General features: G+C 51.4%; 2 protein-coding genes and 1 non-coding gene across 5 annotated transcripts in view; 1 reads left to right on the plus strand and 2 right to left on the minus strand.

Moving 5' to 3' along the window:
- Positions 1 to 18044, plus strand: part of Cand2 (cullin associated and neddylation dissociated 2 (putative)) — a 31328-nt gene extending 13284 nt beyond the window's left edge. Inside the window, exons 8-16 of one of the 3 annotated variants that reach the window (XR_007592921.1) lie at positions 1669 to 1961; positions 3436 to 3577; positions 3909 to 5411; positions 8907 to 9002; positions 11109 to 11278; positions 13095 to 13259; positions 14574 to 14681; positions 16217 to 16951; positions 17208 to 18044. Coding sequence is in view for 2 of the 3 variants with exons in the window: in XM_050148485.1 (XP_050004442.1) it covers positions 1669 to 1961; positions 3436 to 3577; positions 3909 to 5411; positions 8907 to 9002; positions 11109 to 11278; positions 13095 to 13259; positions 14574 to 14681; positions 16217 to 16444 (2705 nt within the window). In the remaining variant the exon portion in view is untranslated. The other 2 variants (XM_050148485.1, XM_050148486.1) reach the window with 2 other exon arrangements.
- Positions 18045 to 18488: 444 nt separating this feature from the next.
- On the minus strand, positions 18489 to 22405 carry Rpl32 (ribosomal protein L32). Its single transcript, XM_050148487.1, has 4 exons — positions 22323 to 22405; positions 21452 to 21552; positions 19865 to 20046; positions 18489 to 18669 (listed from the first exon to the last, which is right to left on the minus strand). Exons 2-4 carry the CDS (start codon positions 21545 to 21547, stop codon positions 18540 to 18542), a joined length of 408 nt encoding a protein of 135 aa, XP_050004444.1. The 5' UTR covers positions 21548 to 21552; positions 22323 to 22405; the 3' UTR covers positions 18489 to 18539.
- Positions 21618 to 21757, minus strand: LOC126505581 (small nucleolar RNA SNORA7). The gene has a single exon (XR_007592935.1). It is a non-coding gene; the product is annotated as a small nucleolar RNA SNORA7 (small nucleolar RNA).
- Positions 22406 to 23350: the final 945 nt, after the last annotated feature.

Here is a 23350-nt window from a genome sequence, read left to right on the forward strand (position 1 = left end):
TCTGGGCCTTTGGAAGAGCAGGCAATGCTCTTAACCTCTGAGCCATCTCTCCAGCCCCCTCGGGCTATTTCTTGTGGGGTGGCACAGGGTCCATTAAAGGAGGTGTCAGCTGAGCTGACCAGGGGGCCCACTGTTGTTTATCTGGACTTATTTTTTTTAAAAAAATATTTATTTATTTATTATGTATACAATATTCTGTCTGTGTGTATGACTGAAGGCCAGAAGAGGGCACCAGACCTCATTACAGATGGTTGTGAGCAGCCACCATGTGGTTGCTGGGAATTGAACTCAGGACCTTTGGAAGAGCAGGCAATGCTCTTAACCTCTGAGCTGATGATGGAGGTGGGTCTTGTATCTTATCTGTTGCTTTCATTGATTAACTAATAAAGAAAACTGCTTGGCCTGATAGGACAGAAAATTAGGTAGGCGGAGTAGACAGAACAGAATGCTGGGAGAAAGAAGCCGAGTCAGGCAGTCGCCATGATTCTCCCACTCCAGACAGACACAGGTTAAGATCTTCCCTGGTAAGACACCTCGTGGTGTTACAGGGATATTAGAAATGGGTTAGATCAATATGTAAGAGCTAGCCAATAAGAGGTTATAACTAATGGGCCAGGCAGTGTTTAAAAGAATACAATTTCCGTGTAATTATTTTGGGTAAAGCTAGCCGTGCGGGTGGCCGGGCGCCAAAAACACAGCCCGCCTCTCCACACAACAGAGTGGCACTGCAGCTCCTTCTACACTGAGCCATCTCTCCAGCCCCTTATCTGGACTGCTTTGCTGTATGAGTCTTAGTTGTCAGCAGAGAGGCACAGTGGGCACACATAGTCTCAGATTTAAGATAAAGGGGTGCTCCTTGTCACCTCTGACCCTTCCATTCTGCCCAGTGAGATGGATGGGATTGAATCTCTGATTTGCAGTTTCCTATGTTTCCTGAGATCTCTCACCCTCTCTGAGTCTTGGTCTTGGCATCTATAAAATGGGCCATTAGCTCCTTTGTCCTAGCAGTGTTGTGGTCTGCTGACTCACAGGCCTATAGAACAGAAGGTCACACATACCCATTCTTTCTTTGGTGTTTGTCTCCCTTGAACACCTTTGAGATGGGGGCCTTTAATTAACAGGGACTGGGTTAGCACCAAAGAGAAAGGAGCCCACCCTTTCTCTTTGGAAATGGCTAGACCTGAAGCCAAAGGATGGGCCTGAACCCCAGAAAGCTTTTCCATGTCTCCATTGCAGACTGAGTCCATGTCATTCTTTTTTGGAGGAGGGCAGAGTCTCACTAAGTGTTCTAGGCTGGCCTTGGACTCACGATCCTCCCACCCCATCTCTAATGCTGGGCTTACAGGCCTATGCCAGCCTATCAGCACATTTCTTCCTTGATGTTGTCAGACAAGGAGCTGGAGGCAGGAAGGGCTGTGGCTGAAGTGTAGATGTTTGTACATTGGGTCTCTAGGTCCTAGTTCTGTTCTCTGCGGATGATCCTTGCCCCACAGGAGAGACTGTGATGGAAGGGCATGGTGCCATCCTGGGCACACCACAGAGGTTCACAGAGTGTGGTGGCATGCCCAGTAGGCTGTGAATACTGATCAAAAGGTAAAGCCCAGGGTAGGGCTTCCACTGTCTTCTCCCCTGAGTTGCACATGGCTGTGTGTCTCACTCCTGCCCCAGAGAGTGAGGACGAATACAGCGACGATGACGACATGAGCTGGAAGGTGCGCCGAGCAGCCGCCAAATGCATGGCAGCCCTCATCAGCTCTCGTCCCGACCTCTTGCCCGACTTCCACTGCACGCTGGCACCAGAGCTCATCCGCCGCTTCAAGGAACGGGAGGAGAACGTCAAGGCAGACATCTTCGGAGCTTACATCGTGTTGCTGCGACATACGCGGCCCCCAAAGGGATGGCTAGAGGCGGTGGAGGAGCCCACCCAAACTGGCAGCAATCTCAATATGCTGCGAGCGCAGGTGGGCTGTGTCCATCCCTACTCCCTCCTTCCGTTCCTCCTCCCCATCTCTTCACTGGCTGAGGGGTGTAGCATGGGGGCCCCTCTACCCAGTCTGGGTGTTCAGATGGAGCCCTGCCTCATCCTTGGTCTGTGTGGTGCAGGCTTGGGACACACGGGAAGCAGCATGAGTAGGGCTTCCGGGAGCGAGAAGGGCTTCATTTCATTCCGGGAGTGTGCAGCTACAGGAAGGGGGTGGCAGAGTTTGTTTCACTTGAAAAAATTCTGAGCTGGGCAGTGGTGGTACACGCCTTTAATCCCAGCACTCCAGAGGCAGGGGTAGGCAGATCTCTGTGAGTTCGAGGCCAGCCTGGTCTACAGATGAGTTCCAGGACAGCTAGGGCTGTTACACAGAGAAACCCTGTGTAACAAAACAGAAGTTCTTCTGGCTGCTGGTGGGGAATGGGCTGTGACAGGACAAGCGTCATGGCCGGGAACCAGCAGGAGGGCATTGCAGCTGTGTTCAGGTGACAAGAGATGCTGCCTTCAGCTCAGTAGAAACAGAGTGATTGCCTGGCCTTGCAGCCTGAGAAGTGGGTTTTAGATTGAACCAGTGGACCTCACTGATAGATTGCTTGTGTCTGAGATAGGCAGGTATCAGTTGATCTCTTGGCCTCCTGGGATAGGGAACACTGAGGAGGAGGGGACATCTGCATCTCTGTACATTTGTGCTTGAAGTCCTCACTGACTTTAAGTAGTGAATTTTCTGTGTGTGTGTGTGTGTACACACACACACATATATAATGCCAGAGGCTGGATTCCTACTAAGAAAAGAGGCTTATTTAACTCGGGTTTGAAGAGTCCAAAAGAGCATGGTCCCTGCCCCGGTGTGGATTGCCCTGACTCTGTGGCAGCTTTGCAGATAGCATGACTATCCAGATAGAAGACATCCCATGGTAAGACAGGAAGCCAGAACGATGAGACTAAGCCCTCGTTTTATAATAAACCTGTCCTGACACTGCTACCCTTTAAAGGGCCCTCTTCTTCCTAGTACCACCACTATACTGGGGACCAAGCTTCCAACACATAAGTCCTCATGGGACACAAACTTTATCCAGACTGTAGCAGATTCCTAGGTTGAGCTACTAGGGAAGCAGAGAATGTGCAAGCTGGATCGGAGATACAAATCAGAGTAGCAGTAGTGCCGCTGGATTCAGGAATACATGGGGAGTATAGCTAGGCAAAGAAGAGAAGGGGCCATATGCTGAAGCAGCTAGGCCTCTGCTCCGTAGAGACAGAGGTGACAGCCAGGCTTCTGGCTCACCTTGAGCCAGTTCCTTGTCTGCATCTGCAAGAGGGAGGCAGCCATCACTCTGTCTGCAGAGTCTGAATCAGGTGACTAGTAGAGACTGGTGGGCACTGGGTATCCTGTCTGTGTTGGAGCCCTCCTTGGGGAGGCCTCCTGGCTGGCTCCTGAGCTCTCCACCTGCCCGCAGGTGCCCCTGGTCATGAAGGCCCTGCAGCGACAACTTAAAGATCGGAATGTTCGGACCCGCCAGGGCTGCTTCAACCTCCTCACTGAGTTGGCAGGCGTCCTCCCTGGCAGCCTGGCAGATCACATGCCCGCATTGGTATCAGGTACGCTGGGCTACAGCTGGCTGTCTACTCTTGGGTCTCTTCTGGAACACAGATCCCTACCCTACTCTGAGCCCTCAATCCCTGAGGGCCCAGGCATTATTTCTGGGCAGACTTCTGTGCAATGATAGCCCACGGAGGTTCCCCTCTGGCCACAGGGAGAAAGGCTGCTTCCAAGCCTTCTTTGTGGCTTCAAGTGAATTTTGGCCTTGTTTCCCTCAGCTCTGGTGGCCTCTGGGAGCTTTGGATACTTTGGTTCAGTGGCCTTCCTTGGTCACTACATCCCCAGACTGAACCACACAGAAGGGCCCCTAACCTTCGTTCCCACCCACAGGAATCGTCTTTTCACTGGCTGACCACTCCAACTCCTCCACCGTTCGTATGGATGCCCTGGCCTTCCTGCAGGGGCTTCTGGGTACAGAGCCAGCAGAGGCCTTCCACCCACACCTGCCTACCCTCCTACCACCTGTGATGGCCTGCGTGGCTGACCCTTTCTACAAGGTGGCCGCTGAGGCCCTACTGGTGCTCCAGGAACTGGTGCGGACCCTGTGGCCACTAGATAGGCCTCGTATGCTGGACCCTGAGCCATATGTTGGAGAGATGTCCACGGCTACCCTGGCACGACTGCGTGCTACTGACCTCGACCAGGAGGTGAAGGAGCGGGCCATCTCTTGTGTAGGCCACCTTGTGGGTCACCTTGGTGACCGACTTGGGGATGACCTAGAGCCCACGCTTCTGCTTCTTTTGGACCGCCTCCGGAATGAGATCACCCGATTGCCTGCTGTCAAGGCGCTGACACTGGTGGCTGTGTCCCCATTGCGACTTGACCTGCAGCCCATCCTGGCTGAAGCACTGCCCATCTTGGCTTCGTTTCTGCGCAAGAATCAGCGGGCATTGCGGTTGGCCACGCTGGCTGCCCTGGATGCTCTGGCTCAGAGTCAGGGCCTTGGCCTGCCTCCACCTGCAGTGCGGGCTGTGCTGGCTGAGCTGCCGGCTCTGGTCAGCGAGAATGATATGCACGTGGCCCAGCTGGCTGTCGACTTCCTCGCCACTGTGACCCAGGCCCAGCCCTCCTCTCTGGTGGAAGTCAGTGGACCTGTTCTGGAGGAGCTGATGCGGTTGCTGCACTCACCCTTGCTGCCTGCTGGGGTACTGGCAGCCACAGAAGGCTTCCTGCAGGCGCTGGTGGGAACCCGCCCCCCATGTGTGGAGTACTCTGAGCTCATTAGCCTGCTTACTGCCCCTGTTTACAACCAGGCTGAGGATGGAGGGCCTGGCCTGCACAAGCAGGTGTTCCACTCACTGGCCCGGTGTGTGGCTGCCCTCTCAGCCGCCTGTCCCCAGGAGGCAGCAGGTACTGCCAGCCACCTGGTCAGCGATGCCAAGTCACCCCACTCAAGCACAGGGGTCAAAGTCTTGGCGTTCCTATCACTGGCTGAGGTGGGCCAAGTGGCTGGGCCAGGCCCCCAGAGAGAGCTGAAGACCGTGCTTCTGGAAGCCTTGGGGTCTCCCAGTGAGGACGTGAGGGCTGCAGCTGCTTATGCCCTGGGCCGTGTGGGTGCTGGCAACCTGCCTGACTTCCTGCCCTTCCTGCTGGCACAGATCGAGGCTGAGCCCCGGCGACAGTACCTGCTGCTGCATGCACTCAGGGAGGCCCTGGGGGCCACCCAGCCTGACAACCTGAAGCCCTATGTTGAAGATGTCTGGGCTCTGCTCTTCCAGCGCTGTGAGAGCCCTGAGGAAGGCACTCGGTGTGTGGTGGCTGAGTGCATTGGGAAGCTAGTGCTTGTGAACCCTCCCTTCCTCCTGCCTCGGTTCCGGAAACAGCTTGCTGTAGGTAAGGGCGCAAGGGTCCAAGTTAGCCCAGCACAAGGTGGGCACTCGGTCTCCAAGCATCGATACAACTTTGCACATGACTGGAGATGAGAGTCACGTGTCTGTTAATCCAGATAGAAACATGCTTCTCAGAGGTACAGGCTTCCTCCTGCATAGTCTCCGGGGAAGAGGGACAAGGTCTTTTGTCTTTCTTCAAGATTTATTTGTTTTACTTCATGTCTATGGATGGGTATTTTGCCTGCATATATGTGTGTGTGCATATACATGCAATGCCCTCAGAAGCCAGAAAAAGGCATCAGATGTCCTGGATCTGGGATTACAGATGGCTGTGAGCTGCCACATGGGTGCTTGGAAACAAACTCAGGTCTTCTGCAAGAGTGGCCAGTGCTTTTAACTGCTGAGCCACGTCTCCAGCCCAAGGGTTTTTGAGTGCCCTTACCTCAAACAAATCTCTCATCCAAGGGGTCTGCACCATAGATTCAACTCACATGGATCAAAAATGTTCTAGGAAAATAATGCATCTGTACTGAACATGTACAAATTTTCCTTGTTCTTATTTTTTTTTAATATTTATTTATTATGTATACAATATTCTAATATTCTGTCTGTGTGTATGCCTGCAGGCCGGAAGAGGGCACCAGACCTCTTTACAGATGGTTGTGAGCCACCATGTGGTTGCCGGGAATTGAACTCAGGACCTTTGGAAGAACAGGCAATGTTCTTAACCACTGAGCCATCTCTCCAGCCCTTGTTCTTATTTTTTTTAAATACGGCATTGAAGCCAGGCGGTGGTGGCACACTCCTTTAATCCCAGCACTTGGGAGGCAGAGGCAGGTGGATCTCTGTGAGTTCGAGGCCAGCCTGGTCTACAAGAGCTAGTTCCAGGACAGGAACCAAAAGCTACAGAGAAACCCTATCTCGAAAAATCCAAAAAAAAAAAAAAAAAAAAAGACATTGACCAGGCAGTGGTAGTGGACTCCTTTAATCCCAGCTCTCGGGAGGCAGAGGCAGAGGGATCTCTGTGAGTTCAAGGCTAGCCAGGTCTATATAAGCTCATTCCAGGATAGAATCCAAAATTACACAGACAGAGAAACCCTGTCTCAAAAAAACAAAAAGCCACATTAGTGTGTATGTATGCACGCATGTGTTGCTGTGGCATGCATGTAGAGTCACAGGACAACTTTTGGGAGTCAGTTCTCTCCTTCTGTTATGTAGACCCCAAGGACTGAACTCAGGCTTGGTAACAAGTGCCTTTATAGCAAGAGCCATCTTACAAGCCCCTTTTCCTAAACAGTATAGATTGACTGCTATTGACATGTTTCATGTAAACAACATAGAAAAGATTGGCAGTACATGGGAGGGTGTGCCTAGCTTCTGTGTGGGCACCATGCTGTTTTGTGGAAGGGGCTTGGTGTCCTTGGACTTAGTATCCAAGGAGATCCTGGGTCCTGTCCTCTGAAGATACTAAGGGGGTGAAAATACAATTTAAAGTTTCATGATGGCATTAAGCATATGGGATTATAAATATATAACTCCGTAACTAGGAATGTATCCTAGCTACTTGCGAGGCTGGGACGGGATTATGACTTTGAGGCTTACCTGCTTACGGAAGTTGAAGGCCTTCCTGTGCAATTTAGTGAGACATTTACTCAAGAAAAGGAAAGAAATAAGGGGCTGAGGCTGTGGCTGTCACTAGGTGGTAGTGTTTGCCTGTGATGATGCATGAGGCCCTGGGTTCCATTCCTAGTATCTCACAAAATGCTAAGTAAATAGAGTGAAATAGTAGGGTACACCTTGATCCTGGCACTCAGGAGGCAGAGACAGGAAGATCTCTGTGAGATCTAGATCAGTCTGGCCTGCATACTCAGTTCCAGGGCTGCATCGAGAGACCCCGTCTTTTTTTTTTTTTTTTAAATATAATTTTTTTATTGAAAAAAAAAAGATTTCCGCCTCCTCCCCGCCTCCCATTTCCCTCCCCGTCTCCCTTTTCCCCCCTCCTCCCTCTCCTCTCCCCCTCCCCCCCACTCCTCTCCCCCTCCCTCTCCAGTCTGAGGGGCAGTCAGGGTTCCCTGCCCTGTGGAAAGTCCAAAGTCCTCCCCGCTCCATCTTGGTCTAGGAAGGTGGACATCCAAACTGGCTAGGCTCCCACAAAGCCAGAACATGAAGTAGGATCAAAACCCATTGGCATTGTCCTTGGCTTCTCAGCAGCCCTCATTGTCCGCCATATTCAGAGAGTCTGGTTTTATCCCATGCTTTTTCAGTCGCAGTCCAGCTGGCCTTGGTGAGCTCACAATAGATCAGCCCCACTGTCTCCATGGGTGGGTGCACCCCTAGTGGTCCTGACTTCTTTGCTCATATTATCCCTCCTTCTGCTCCTCCTTGGGACATTGGGAGCTCAGTCCAGTGCTCCAGGGTGGGTCTCTGTCTCTATCTCCATCCATCTCCAGATGAAGGTTCTATGGTGATATGCAAGATATTAATCAGTATGGCTATAGGATAGGGTCATTTCAGGTCGAGAGACCCCGTCTTTAAAAACATCATCATCAAAATAAAACCATATGATGTCATTTTATAACCCCTGCTGTGGACATGTGCTGTGAGAAAATACCTGATGGAGGGCGGATTCAGAGAGGACCTTCATTAGGAGGGGATAGTCAGCCATGGATGGGAGGGCATGGTGTGAGGAGTCATGGCAGAGGAGCTTGCAGAGTTCACATCTTGGTGGATCAGGAAACAGCCTGCTTTCAAAGGCAGTGTAACCATCAAGGCTTACCATCAGCAACCTGCTTCTACCAACTGGGCCCCAGTCCCCAAAGATCGCACAACCAGTTTGCAGCTGGGGACCAAGCTGGTCTGTGAGCCATGTCCTGTCCTGGCGTTACCCTCCATCCTTAGGGATCTGTGTGAACCCTTCATTTCTCCAGCTGCTTTACTCAGCAACAAGAGTGAAATAAAATGAGTCCTTCATGACTTCATGCTTAGGGGACTTAGGTTCTATGGGAGCCCATTGGCCTCCAGCCTGCCAAAAGCTCCCCTGGCCTCTCTGAGACCATCTTTCCTGTGTGAAACAGACCAGTAGTCCTTCTTCATAATTCTGTTTGTTTTTGAGACAGGGACTGACTTTGTAGCCAAGGCTGACCTCGAACTCTTGGAGATATTCCTGGGTCCTCGGTATGGCAGGTCAGCACTACCACACCGGCTTCGTTATTTTAATTAACATTCTGTCATTATGTGAGTTTGGATGGAGAGGGTGTCAGAAAAATGCAGTGTAGTCTTGGCCCGAGACAGGACTTTCCTGGGTCCTAGTGTTCTCTTTGCACCTGCAGCGTAGTATCCAGACCCAGCCACTTAATGTCCTAGCTGCAAGAGGAAGAACTGGGCAGGTTCAAGGCTGCCACAGGAAATAATCACACGAACTTTCTAGGGAGAGGGTGTATTGTGTTTCGCTACCATGGGCTACAGGGTCCCCCGCCTCACACTGTCACCTCTCTTGCAGGTCAGCCATACACCCGGAGCACGGTCATCACTGCGGTCAAGTTCCTCATTTCAGACCAGCCACACTCCATTGACCCCCTCCTGAAGAGCTACATTGGTATGTGTCCCCCGTTCCCTGTCTCGGCTGCAGCTAGTCCCCACATCCAGGGTCTGGAGCTTGGTAGGACGTCTTACAGATTAGCCAAGGCGTCAGACACCCGAAAGCAGCTCTCTCTGTGATGGGCAGCAGGGGCAGACTCCTGAGTGAGTAGATCTGCTTTGGATCCCTTTGCCACCAGCAGGCTCTGGTCGTCCTCGCAGGCCCCTTCTTCCTGACAAACCTTGCTTCTGTATCTGAGAAAGGTTTCCTTGGAACAGCTTACTGGGGTGGGAAGTGCCCTCTCCATGGCTCTGAGGATAAAACATAAGTCTGAGCTGGTGCGCCCCCCACGTGACCAAGTCTGAGGGTGCCAATGCTGGAGGATCCTTGGTGGTAGGTCAGGCCCTCCCTTGGAACCTCCTGCAGGACCAGATTTCTTGCCTTCAAAGCCCAGTGCTTGCACCTTCTCAGGGGGGCACAGCAGCATCCCAGCCCTCCTCACCCAGAAGTCAGCTCCACGGAATGTAGAGGGAGATGAATTCCCCAGACTTGGCTGTGAATACTGACTTATGTGGGCAGGCCGTTTCAATCTCAACTATAAAATGGGGTGCTGACCCACATGCCAGGGTGCTGTGGCAGACCAGAGGGCCAGTGGCATGACCACTCTTGAGTAGAGAATGCATCCTTGTCTCAGTCATCTCATGGCCTGACCTGGATGCCAGCCTTGGTGAGCTGCTGTGGTTGCATGGCCAGGGGCCACCAGTGGTGTCTCTGTTTTGCCTTATTATGGTTTGTTTTGTTTTGATTTTTATTAGTTGGTTTGTGTGTGTGCGTGTGTCTGTGTCTGTGTGTGTGTAAGACTGATTTGTTTTATGTGTAGTGTTTCACTTGTACATATTTGTGCACCATGTGTGTGCCTGGTGCCTGTGGAGATCAGAAGAGGGCATTGGATCCCCTGGAACTAAAGTTATGGATGATTGTGAGCTGCCATGTGGGTGCTAAGAACCAAACTCAGGTCCTCTGAAAGAGCAGCCAGTGCTCTTAACCTCTGACCCATCTCTCTAGCCCCCAAGGCTGGCTTGTTTTAGAGACTGAATCTGAATAGCCCTTATTGGACTCAAACTCACTATATATATATAGCTGAGGGTAACCTTGAACTCCTGATCCTGCCTTATCTCCCGAGTGCTAGGATTACAGGCGTGTGCCACCACCCTTCGCTTATTTGAGCCTCAGTTTTTGAGCTTCCTGAGTTGGATACCATGAGATGCCCTTGAGTAAAAACTCCTCAGCTAAATCTCATAGCTCCAGTCCTGTAAAGGACATTGGTCCCATTTTACAAATGAGGAAACTGAGTCCCAAGAGATGGTTCAGACTTGTCAGATTCCTAGGCTGTGTTCTCACAGAAGCCGGAACCCTGGGAGCCGACATAGCACCATGAGAAGGGCCCCAGGTTCCAGTGTTGAGACCTGCTCGTCTAGAAGACAGCGGTTCCTCCCAGTGGGATACATCAGGGGTCCCATGACAGCAGCATGCCTGCCCACGTGGCTGGTGATTTTCTCTCAGGTTACGTGGCTTCAGTGGAGACAATCACGTTTCTGTATTCCTATTTTTTTGGATGAGGATGCAGCTCAGTGGTAGCACGTGTGCTCAGCATGTGCCAGGGTCCTGGGTTCCATCCATACTATCCATACTATCCCAAATAAGTAAAACATGGTCCAGATTCCCAAATTAAACCTCTCCAAAAGACCTAGTCAGAGGAGTTGTGGAGTCCAGGTAAGCTCCTGTAGCTACGTCAATTTAGCACTTCAGACCCCATTGACATCCTGCACTCCAGAGGCTAAGGGGATGGAACTGGAGTTATCCAGTGAGGACCTGTCTCAAAACAAACCGTCCTTCTGTGCCAGCCTCAGCCCTGTGCTCCGAAGCTGCTACTCCTAAAAATCCTGCTAAGAGGAAGCCACACATTCTAACGTGTCCTGTGAGGGTGGCTGTGTGTCTGGCTTAGGTAGATGTCCAGGACGTGTCTGCCCTCCAGCCTGCACAACTCACGGTGCCTGGGTCACCAGGTATAGCATGGAGGTGGCTTTGTGTCCTGCTTTTACATCCTTCTTTGTCCCTCTGCAGCAGAGTTCATGGAGAGCCTACAGGACCCAGACCTGAACGTGCGCCGGGCCACACTCACCTTCTTCAACTCAGCCGTGCACAATAAACCATCACTGGTCCGGGACCTCTTGGATGACATCCTACCCCTTCTCTACCAGGAGACTAAGATCCGCCGGGACCTCATCCGAGAGGTATAGGGCATCGTGGGCACCTGGCATGACCTAGCCCCTTGTTTGCTGTCCTGTGCCTCGTTGTCAAGGTTCACTGAGTTCTAGGAGTGAAGCTCACACAGGCGTCAGGGTCACATGACCCCTCACCCCCCCCCCCCCCCCCCCCCCCCCCCCCCCCTGTGACCCAGACAGGGCAACCCAGTGCCCTCGGAGCTAAGTTTCCTCTGGAGCTAAGTGAGGACAACCACCATGCCTGTACCACGTGCCCTAAGCACTCGGGGCAGCTCTGGTGCTTAGTGGGGCATGGTCAGCATGAGCATCCTAGTCCTCAAATGTGCTGCACCTGTGACACCCTGTGACAGGTTCTAATTAAAGTGTAGGCACCCTACAAATATCTGAAACTGTCTTCAGGCATATGAAGAGGGGCTTATTAGACATAAATAGATAGAGTGTGTGTTTAGACTCCGGTCCCTTCTCCAGGGTGTCTCTGAATGAGCAAACATTCTGAAATCCACAATCTAACCAAACCCAAGCTCCTGAACCTCAGGTGTCAAGCATGTAGCATTATTGGGTTGTAATGACAGCAACTGTTGTCAATCCACCAGAGTCTCAAGTTCCAGGACTCAGACAGCTACCCTGTACTTGGCTTCTGCCACCGTGGTGCTCAGCTTGGCCTCCAGTAGAGAGGGGGTTAGGAGGGCCAGACTGGTGGAGAGAGCTAAAGGGGTAGGAAGTTGAGGTGATTGACAGCCAAGTCATCCCATAGCACACTGTGGAGGGCTGAGGAGGAAGCAGTGATCTCGAGAGGGGTTGGAGAAAGTTTCTATAAGAAGGGCATTTCAGTTGCGGTTAAGGCAGAAACTTTACTGTTAGAAGCCAGATCTCATGGTTAAATCTTCAGAGGACTTGGTTCTTTGAGTCTGGTTCTGATTCACCAGCTGTGTGTCTTTGAAGACATCGTTACCTCTCTGAACCTAGTTTCCATGTCTGTTGAGTGGGATTGTTAACAGCATCTTCTTCCTAAGGTGTTCACTATGTTCTGGAGACAGAATCTTATGTAGCCTAGGCAGAGAATGACCCTGCACTTCTGCTCCTCCTGCTTCCACCTCCTGAGTGCTGAGTTCCAGACGTGTGCCATCATGTTCTCTTTACTCAGTGCTGGGGATCAAACCTGGGTCTTTGTGTGCTAGGCAAGCCTTATCCCCAGACCTTCCTAAGACATCCTTAGGACTCGAGTAAGATGTCATCTGTCAGGCAAAAGTTGCAGCTCAGTTGCAGAACATGTGCTCAGTGTACTTGAGGTCCTATGCCGCGCCCGCGCACTGCAGCCCCCGTCTGTGCTCTATGCGCTAGAACCCAGTTCGCGAGCTTCGGGCAAGGGGCTGGAGGTTGAGAGTACACACGCAGAGACAGACCGACACACAGACCTTCAAACACTGGTACCAAAAGCCCCTCTTTAATAGCACCATGGAGGCTTAAATACTCTGCAGTCAATGGCCAACAGGTGAAAATCCCATCCTCTGATCCTCCAGGCAAAGCACAGCTTTTAGTAACTTCCATTAGAAGGCTCTAGACAGGGAAGAGCAGCTGAAGGCCAGGACTCCAATTGGTCCCACCAGTCCTACACACACATGCACACCCCACAGGACCTGACTCTGCCTGCTCAGGGGTATGGCCTTTGGGAGAAGGGATGCCACAAGCTGAGCTGATTCCTGAAGCTCGCTAGCGTGAGGCATGACTTGGGGCCAAGACACAATGCTGAGCAGGTGGGGTGAGTTGAAGAAATTAAGAAAGGGGCTTTGCACCCCCAAAACCTCTGTGTCCTTCCTTGCTACAGGTGGAGATGGGGCCCTTTAAGCATACAGTGGATGACGGGCTGGACGTGAGGAAGGCAGCCTTCGAGTGCATGTACTCGCTGCTGGAGAGCTGCCTGGGCCAGCTGGACATCTGCGAGTACCTGAACCACGTGGAGGATGGGCTGAAGGACCACTATGACATCCGAGTAAGTTGTGCCCTTCTAGATGCAGGCCCAGCTCAGAGCAAGGGGAGCCAGACACCATTAGGTCCCTGCCTGTTTGTCCCTCCTGCTGGCACCCCATGAGAACACCACTTCCTGTCAAGAACAAGGAACCAGGTTGTAGATGTTTCTCAGGGTGTGCACTCTGGGTAAACTAGATCCAAATCTGCTAGTATTGAAATGGCTTATGCCATTTTTGCTTTGTATTGTTTCAGTTGTTACCAACATTTAAAAATTAAGGGATTTTACAAGAAAAATGGTTGGTCCTTTTGAAAACAATCCTTAATGCTAGGTAAATTCCCAGATTTCCATTGGACTAGTCTGTTTTCTGGTTTTTATTACTTAGTTTTTTTTTTTTTTGTGGGTTTTTGTTGTTGTTGTTTTCCAAGAAAGGATTTGACTGTGTAGCCCTGGCTGTCCTGAAACTCGCTCTGTAGATCAGGTTGGCCTTGGACTCACATAGACCCACCTGCCTCTGCCTCCGGAGTTCTGGGATCAGAGGTGTGCACCACCACAGCCGACTGTTTTCTGTTACTATAGAGAAGAAATAAGCTGCGACTGGGTCTTCTTAAGAAAAGCAGGCTAGCCGGGCGGTGGTGGTGCACGCCTTTAATCCCAGCACTCAGGAGGCAGAGGCAGGCGGATCTCTGTGAGTTCGAGACCAGCCTGGTCTACAAGAGCTAGTTCCAGGACAGGCTCCAAAACCACAGAGAAACCCTGTCTCGAAAACAACAACAACAACAAAAAGCAGGCTCAGAGCCCGGTATTGGATCTGCTTGACTCTGGTGATGTCACAGGGCAGGCAACTGAGTCGGGCGTGAGGATGCTCATTTTATCATTCACTTTCGTGAGAACCCAGGTCTTCTGAGACCCAAATTAACGCCTTCCAACAGTACCATCTCCAGTAACCTAGCCACTGCTGAACTCCTCTCAGCATTGCTGTGCTGGGGATCGAGCTTCCAGCACACGGGCTTTTGTGATGCACACTCGAGCCGTATCTAAATGCAGCACGTCCAAGCTAGTGTCAGTGGGAGCTGAGGCGCTGCTGTGGTCCATGCCAGAGGCTTGTGAGCATGGGAACTGCCCCTCCCTGTGTCTTTTGTTATTCAGCCATCCTCACAGGGCTAAGAGTGACTGGCAAGATTCAGCATCACCATTTACATCTTCTAAGACCCAAAGAGTGGGAGTCTTGAGCAGGGCCCTGGAAGGACTTGGTTGTGGGTTTGTGGGGTGCAAGCCTGCTCTTCCCTTGGGTCTGGAGTCTATCTCACTAAGAGTCCCTTCTGCTTCCTTGGGCAGATGCTGACCTTCATCATGCTGGCCCGGCTGGCCGCCCTCTGTCCTGCACCAGTCCTGCAGAGGGTGGACCGGCTCGTCGAGCCGCTCAGAGCCACCTGCACTGCCAAGGTATGCCTTGCCCCACCCTGCCTGAGCCCTGGAGTGCCTGGCAGGTCTAGTCCCTACTCACTGTGCCGTGTGTACTGATGTGGTATGCTGCTTCCATCATCCTGCTACTCTAGAATGTTCTCCTGTTACCAAGGGCTAGACAGCCTCACAGGCTCAGAGTCCTTCGTTAAAACCTCCTGGGTGCTGGCTGCACGATCCCAGCTGGGGAGCTGGGCCTGACCCCTGTGAATGATCCATTGATTTGATTGATTGGCTGGCTGCTCCATTCCTTATAGGGAGTGTCTCGGGTCTTGAGGGGAATCTGGGGTGAAGGTGTCATGGAAAGTTGTAATGTTGGTAACAGCCTGGCACACTCACTTCTGGGAGTTGTGTGTCTAGAGGTCAGAGGTTGACTTCAGTTGTCTTCCTTGCCACATTTTTTTTTCATGTGCTTTCACTTTGTAACCCTGGCTGTCTTGGATCCATGTAGACCATGGCCTAGAACTCAAGAGATCCACCTTCCTCTGCCTCCCAAGCGCTGGATTAAAGGTGTTTGCTACCACACCCAGCATTTTGTTTTTGTCTCTTGCTGAGCTGCTGGGTGCCCTTGAGCTGCAGGGATCTGCTTGCATCAGCTCCTATGTGGGATCTGAACTCAGGTCCTCTAGCTTGTACAGCAACTACTGAACCATCTCCCTAACCCCACCCATTGAGTTTTGAAAGGATAAGATTTAGCCAGGAAGAGGGCCAAGAATTTCAGTTTTAAGGAGAAACTCAAGAGTAGTGGTTTTGTTTTCCTTAAAAAAGCAAATTAAAATCTGAAAAAAAAAAACAACAACCAAAAAATAACTATGATCCATAGATAGACCTTAAAGCGATTCCCTCCTTCACCACTCTTGTCTTCCCCGTAGCTGGGACTACACCAGGCCCGTTATTTTTCTTTTTTCTTTTTTTTTTTTTTTTTTTGGTTTTTCAAGACAGGGTTTCTCTGTAGCCTTAGAGCCTGTTCTGGAACTAGCTCTGTAGACAAGGCTGGTCTCGAACTCACAGAGATTCGCCTGCCTCTGCCTCCCCAGTGCTGGGGTTAAAATCATATGCCACCACCGTCTGGCTATTTTTCATTTTCTTTGTGTGGGTGGGGAAGGGGAAGGGAGAGGAAAGGAGGACAAGAGACGAGAAGGGGAGACAAGACACAGACTCTCCTGTAGCCCAGGCTGGCCTTGAGCTCAACATAGAGCCAAAGATGACCTGACTTGTTCCTCCTGCCCGTGCCCCCACTGTTGGGCTTACGTGCTGTGTACCACTAGCCAGATTTATGTGGTGCAGGGACAGGTCCCTTTTTTCATCAAACCCAGGACTTTGTGCATGCCAGGTGAAGCACTCTGTCAACGAAGCCACATATCCAGCCCCAAAGTTGTGATTTTTTTCATGTAACACATTAGCAGATAAAGATGAAATCCATGTCAATCAGATTGAAATCAGGCCTTCATTAACCTGAAACCTGTGTGTTTCCAATGGGTGGCATGGCTCAGTAAGGACGCTGTCTCCCTCTGCAGGTCAAGGCTGGCTCTGTGAAGCAGGAGCTGGAGAAGCAGGATGAGTTGAAGCGCTCAGCAATGCGGGCAGTGGCTGCCCTGCTGACCAACCCCGAGGTCCGGAAGAGCCCCAGTATGGCTGACTTCTCTACCCAGATCCGATCCAACCCAGAGCTCACTACCCTCTTCGAGAGCATCCAGAAAGACTCAGCCTCTGGCCCCAGCATGGATTCTATGGAACTCAGCTAGCTGTCCCCACCACCAACCTCCCCTCCCACCCCAAGGGCCTCGGCCTCTCCTGTCCTTCCCAGCCAGCCTCAGTGCCTTCTAGGGCCCAGTGCCAGAGCTGGGCCCACTAACTCAGGACAGTCACTCACGCTGGGGCGATGCTCCACCACTTTTACACTGCACCCCAACCCCCAGTTCAGAGGCCAGCATCCGACTGTAGGGGTTGGCTTTCTACTTCACTCTGGACTCCAAATGCCAGAAATTAGCACCCTGGCCAAGGACAGGACTGTGTAGAGCCAGGCAAGCTCTGGGTCTGGGCCCGAGAAACTCAGAATGCCTCATTTCTAGTTAGTAAGAATTGTTTCCAGGGAAGATGGTGTGATCACTAGACAGGCTTGGGCCCGCTGTTTGAAACACCTCTCACGCCGGTTGTGGTGCACGCCTATAGGATTTGCTGAAGGAGGCAGAGGCAGGAGGATCATGAGTTTGAGGCCAGCTTGGGCAACACCTCTCACCTCAGCAACTAAAGTGTGTAGTGGTTTGTGTTCTTCCTGGGTGTGTAGTCGTTAGTACTGAAAATTCGAGCCTGACAGGCCAGAACCACCCCTAAACCCCCCCACCCCCAGGGCAGCATTTCTGTGTAATCAAGCTGGCCTAGAGATCCGCCAGCTTCTGCCTGGGATTAAAGGTGTGCCACTACCGGCTGAGGCCAGTTTTGTGATTTGAATTAAAGAACAGATGTAAGTCCTCACATGATTTTTTTTTTTTTTTTTTTTTGAGACAGGGTTTCCCTATGCAACAGCCCTAGGCGTCCTGGAACCCACTTCATAGACCAGGCTGGCCTTGAACTCACAAGAGACCTACCTGCCTGCCTCAGGTAGGCACCACCAAGCCCTGCTTCCTCATGATTATCCTGTTTCAAGTTTCCAGGCTGACTTGGTCCTGAAAATGCAAGAGCAAATGCTCCAGACCCATTACCCCAGCTGTTTAGGAGGCTGAGGCAGGATTCCAAGTTCAAGGTCATAATGAGCAATTTAGTAAAACCAAGTGTAAAAGCTACAGTCAAGAGAAATGGCTGTCACAGGAAGAGCACCCTTCCTCTTCAATTGACCTAGGTTCAATCCCCAGTCCCCATGGCAACAACTCCGGTCCCAAGGGATCTGAAGTCATCTCAGGGAACAGACATCCGTGCAGGCAAAACACCAGATTAAAATAGTTCAATGGAGCTGGGAGGGGGGGGTGCATGCCTTTAATCCCAGGCAGAAACTGGTAGATCTCCAGGCAAGGCCAGCCTGGTCTACAAGAGCTAGTTCCAGGACAGGCTCCAAAGCTACTCGAAAAACCAGCTCAATGGTGAAGCACTTGTCTGCCATGCACACTACCTTAGGCTCAACCCAGACTACAGCAAGAGGAAAAGTCCTTAAAACAACCAGTTCATGCCACAGCTATTTGTGGGGGATCAATAGGGCTGCTAGTAGTACACTGGGCATTCAATGGTGTTGTAAGGCATTTCAGTCCACAGGATCTAATCTAGAGCAGCCTCATTCTAAAGGTGACAGAAGAGAGGCTGCAATGCATTTATGTCCCTTGCCACAACCCCTCTTAACTTTAAACAGTGGAGGACTGTCTTAACTTTAAACAGTGGAGGACTGGAGACACTGCGTGTTACAGAACACCTTAAATCAAAAACCAGACTACCCCTCTGCAGCATCTCATGTGGCAGAAATACACCTGCCAGTTTCATGAATTCTCAATCACTGTGGCTGTCAGTCCCGAGTGAGGCTAAGCAGGAGCCCTGTTCCACAAAGCTTCCTCAATCACATCTTAGGACACGCTAACAGCTGTCCCCATACTCCTCACTCCATGGTTTCTTTGGCTCTGAATTCCCAATGTTGCAGACCCACAGTTTGCCAAGCCCTTTCTTTCCCCTCTTCCTCACACCATCTTTGAGCAACCAAGGCTAGTATGGGATTTCCTGAGCCCCGCTTGACTGCACAAATTGGAGGTTCCACCGGGGACTACGAAGGAAAGACCAATCTCCAAACGGGCAGAAAATACCAAGTCAGCAGTTTTTGTGGTTTTATTTAAACACAAATAAAACGTGCACGCAAGCCATCTACTCATTCTCTTCGCTGCGCAGCCTGGCGTTGGGATTGGTGACTCTGATGGCCAGCTGCGCTGCTCTTTCCACGATGGCTTTTCGGTTCTTGGAGGAAACATTGTGAGCAATCTCAGCACAGTAAGACCTGAAAGAGAAGCATGCCAGTGAGCAGGGAGCACGCCAGAAAAGGTCACCTGCCCCTTGCCTCCCACTCCTCCACCAGGTAGAGGCCCTGGCAAACGGCTCAATGAGCCCTGAAGGTACCAAGGCTTCTGCCATGGTCTATGGCAGTGACAAGACTTAACTGGTCCAGAGGGGAAGCTGGATCCTCACCAGCCTGAGGTTCTTCCCCACACCTGTGTGACTAACCCACAATTCTTCCACCAGGAGCCCAAAGGCTTCCATTGCAACCACTATGAGGAACACAGGCTCAAGTAGAGTGAGCAATAAACCCTGCCTGTGTTACCCCAGAGTGCCCATAAACTGTCCTGATGAGCACATTCCCAGTAATGGAAGTGACCACGAAATCCCAGACAGGCAGCTGGACAGCAAACCCTGAGTCCAGACAGACCCCTCACTTCACAGAGTTACAACACTGGAGGTTATATCTGGGGGGACAGAGCCAATTACCCCTTTGATCATGAAGCCCATGTACCTTGCTTCTTGCATCCATAAACCATAAGCAGCACACACCCACCATGACTCTACCATCCAGAAACTTTGTTTTCAGTGGGTTTTTCTATTGCAACTGCTTTTCAACTTCCCCCTTCTCAGTTACACGGGGAAATGCCCAGAGAGTATGCAGTGAGCAGGTGCACCTGCTGGCTTTGATAAACAATGCCAAGCTGCTCTCAGGCAGATGAGGTGTATTCACAAGAAATGCAGCACCAACAGCACTGCACCCACAGAGACAGAACACTGCCACATGGACACCCAGCCACCAACCTGCCTTCTGTACAGAACTCCAAATGCTGACTCCCTCCATCTGCCTTCCAACCACCTCAGAGAACATATCCTTATTGTCTGCATATCCTAATGGTCCTTTTCTCAGCTCCAACATACCTGCATCACTGTGCAAATGCCTTTATCACAGCAGAGCCAAGCAAGGCTAGACTCCTTCCTCATCTCACACCACTACAGCTGGGTTCCAGACAGGACCATAAACACGCGGAACACCCACTGCATCAAGGGAGCCCCTCCCTCTTCTCCTGTTTCAGGTCTCAAACCTGAGCACACATGCCCCACTCACAACCAAGGCAACATTTGGACTCCCTAACGAGCATCCTCTAAGCTCCCACAAAGAGCATGCCCACTCCTACCCAGGCCAGAGCCCAACTCACTTGTTGCACATCAGCAGCACTTCCAGCTCCTTGACGTTGTGGACCAGAAACTTCCGGAAGCCGCTAGGCAGCATGTGCTTGGTTTTCTTGTTGCTCCCATAACCAATGTTGGGCATCAGGATCTGGCCCTTGAATCTTCTCCGCACCCTGTTATCAATACCTCTGGGTTTTCGCCAGTTTCGCTGAAGACACATAGGCAAGTTAGTCTCTGCGAACTGCCAGCTCTTACTTGGCAGAAGGGGGCTAAATTCAAAGGGGATATGCCATACAGAGGGCACACTTGGTAACATTGCCTTCCTACTTCTTTATACACTTTAACATGCATGGGGTCTCTGTGTAGCCTGGCTGTCCTGAAACTCGCTCTTTAAGCCAGGTTGGACTTGAACAGAGATCCACTTGCCTCTGCCTCCTCAGTGCTGGGATTAAAAGCCTGCACTTCTTTACACACTTTTAACAACAAAAAACCCTAAAAGCTCCCAAGGCTGTGGCTCAGACAAACTTCCAACAAAACCAAACCTTCCTATACCTATCACAAACTCAGACACACATGGGTCAAAATAAGACAGGACTGTGTGTCCAGTACAATGACTGCACACTTTCTAAAGACCCAAGTTTTCTGCCCCACAAAGCACACACACCAAAGGCTGAGGGTGTGACTGACTCAGTTGGTACAACTTTGGCATGCATGAAGCCCTGTTCTCCACCCCGAGCACTCAGACCGGAATTCAGCAGAGCTTTTCATTTGTGATTGTTTCAGAGAAAAGAAAAAAAAAAGGCGGGGCCCTGCCTAAGACAGAGGCATCAGGTAAGAGTCGGCTGTGTGAGCCCAGCCAGCCAGCGACTGGTGACCCCTGGGCCCAGTGAGAAGTCCTGCCTCATAGAATAAGATAAGATAGACATGGGGCTGGAGAGATGGCTCAGCAATTAAGAGCACTGGCTGACCTTCCAGGGAACCCAGGTTCAATTCCCAGCACCCACATGGCAGTTCATAACTGCCTGCAACTCCAGTTCCAGAGGACCTGACACAGGCACACATGCAGGAAAAAGAACAATGCAATTAAAAGGTTTACAAGGGAAAAAAGCACACTGACTGCTCTTCCAGAGGTCCTGGGTTCAATTCCCAGCACTCCCATCTGATATGCAGGCAAACACCCATTCGCATAAAATATATACATAGACAAATATATCTTAAAAAAGCCAGGTGCAGAGATGGTTCAGAAGTGCCTGCTGCCAAGCCGACAACCCAAATCTGATCACATGGACTCACATGATGGGAAGGACCGTCACACACAGGAAAAATGTCATTTTAAAAGCAACTTTAGGGGCTGGAGAGATGGCTCAGTGGTTAAGAGCATTGCTTGCTCTTCCAAAAGTCCTGAGTTCAATTCCCGGCAACCACATGGTGGCTCACAACCATCTGTAATGAGGTCTGGTGCCCTCTTCTGACTTGCAGACATACACACAGACAGAAAATAAATAAATAAGCAAGCAACTTTAATCAATGGACTGCCCAGAACAGGCGACACCAGAAATGTGTGCTTAAAACTTAACCTCCGCACTCTCTTCCCCCCAAGAACGCACACGTACCTTAATCTTGACATATCGGTCTGACTGGTGCCGGATGAACTTCTTGGTCCTCTTTTTGACGATCTTGGGCTTCACCAGAGGCCGGAGGGCAGCCATGATGCCTATAAGAGGCAGATCCACGTTATCGAAGAACCAGGGAGGGGGAGCTGCTTGACCAAGGCCTGAGTGATGTTGCAGAGTGTCTTCCAATCACCAGCTACTGAGCCAACTGGGAATGGAATGGGTACCTCTGCTAGGCTTGTTCTCCCTCCTGTTTCCGAAGCTGGCAGAATACTAGTCACTCTCCAGACGCGATCTCAAGAGGTCGGGGTCACCTCAGCCATTTCGACCTCAATGAATGGCAGCAGCGGACCTATCACCTGCAGCAAGCCCCTCTGGTGGGCAAGGGGCAGAAAATCCCACCCCACTAAAGCTCCACAACCAAGCGGTCGTTAAGCTGGACCACCCTTCCGACACACCACCAGTGTGTCCCTCCCGGATCGCCTCGGGGCGCCAACAGAAAGGTTCCTTCTCTGTTCCCTCCACAACCTGCTTTGTCGGGCACGTACTAAATACCCAGCGAAAACACGCTCAGCCGTCATCTCTGCTCCCTGGCACCTCGGAGGCCGGAGAGCGGCGGGGAAACGGCGTGCGGCACCCCAAGTCCACCGGCCGCATGGCGCAAACCGGCCCCGGTTGCTGCCTGGCCCTAGGCGGACTCTGTAGCAGCGCGAGCGGCCAGTAGGCCCGGCCCGTGCGCGCTCGCCTCTGCGGCGCCGGCGCCGAGTCCGACGCCGAGGCTGCCCCACCTAGCGATGCTAAGGCCTCTCCTCCCGCCGACCGGGCCGTGCCGAGCCCACAGACGGGCGGATGGCCGGCGATGCACACTCACCACAAAGGAGATGGCAGCCACCTCGCAGGTAGCGCCGAGGAAGAAGGAAGGGGCGGTGACGCGCAAGGGGTGATGGGAAGGAGCCTCAGGTCCTGGAAGGGAAAAGTGAGGCACTTCCGGCTCTGGGTTCGCCAAAGGACCCTAAGATGTCTCTCAGAAGTAATGCTGGACAAAGCAAACCAATGTACTAGAGTTCTCTAGTAGACATTAACATCTTGGAATGAAGTAAAAATGTATCTTTCTCTTGGGACTACTTAAGAAATTTGGAATTCTTTCTGAGATAAGACCTGCGTGGTGAGCACCTACTTCCGCCCGAAGTGGAAGCTCAATCGGTTTTTAATATGTTTACTTTGGAGTGCGCCTCCTAGTGGCTAGGAGGTCGCAAACAGATACTTTGACGGATTCCCCAAGGGCCAGTTGAGCAACCTTCCTAAAACCTCAGAATATATAAATGCTCAAACCTCTGGACTGTGAAGTGCTACGGAGCCTGCCCGCATCTTTCATATGTTTTAAATGATCTCTCATTGTGGTACGTCCCTAGGGCAATGGATTAATAAGTGCTAGATTGATATATTGCTTAGGAAATAATGACAAGAGAAGCACCTGGGACGCAGAGGCAGGCCGATCTCTTTTAATTCAACGCCTTGGGAGTTCCAGGCCAGCCAGAGGTACATCCTGAGACACACACACACACACACACACACACACACACACACACACAGAGTCTGTGAACTTAATACAGATGCAGTTTTACTTTCAGCTATTCTCATTCTTCAGTTGGTTGAACTGTGAAGGCACCTGCGGGACTAGGGCTAGGGAGGGCCAACTTTATATCTAAAATGAAGCTGTGATAGCTAACCCTCCACGGCAGCGTACGTCCTTGCCACGGCTGTACGAGGAGACTCCGGTCTTTCCTTCGTTTGTTATGCACGGGAAGTGATTCTGGGAGAAGTGCCTCCAACCATTCAGCTGCCTTGCTTTAAAATTGTTCCTGGTCTATTTTGCTTAGTTTTTGTTTTTCAGATCAG

The sequence above is a fragment of the Alexandromys fortis genome, unplaced genomic scaffold (genome assembly GCF_014885135.2).
Source record: "Alexandromys fortis isolate MF-2015 unplaced genomic scaffold, M_Fortis_MF-2015_v1.1 scaffold_59, whole genome shotgun sequence".
Classification (NCBI taxonomy): domain Eukaryota; kingdom Metazoa; phylum Chordata; class Mammalia; order Rodentia; family Cricetidae; genus Alexandromys; species Alexandromys fortis.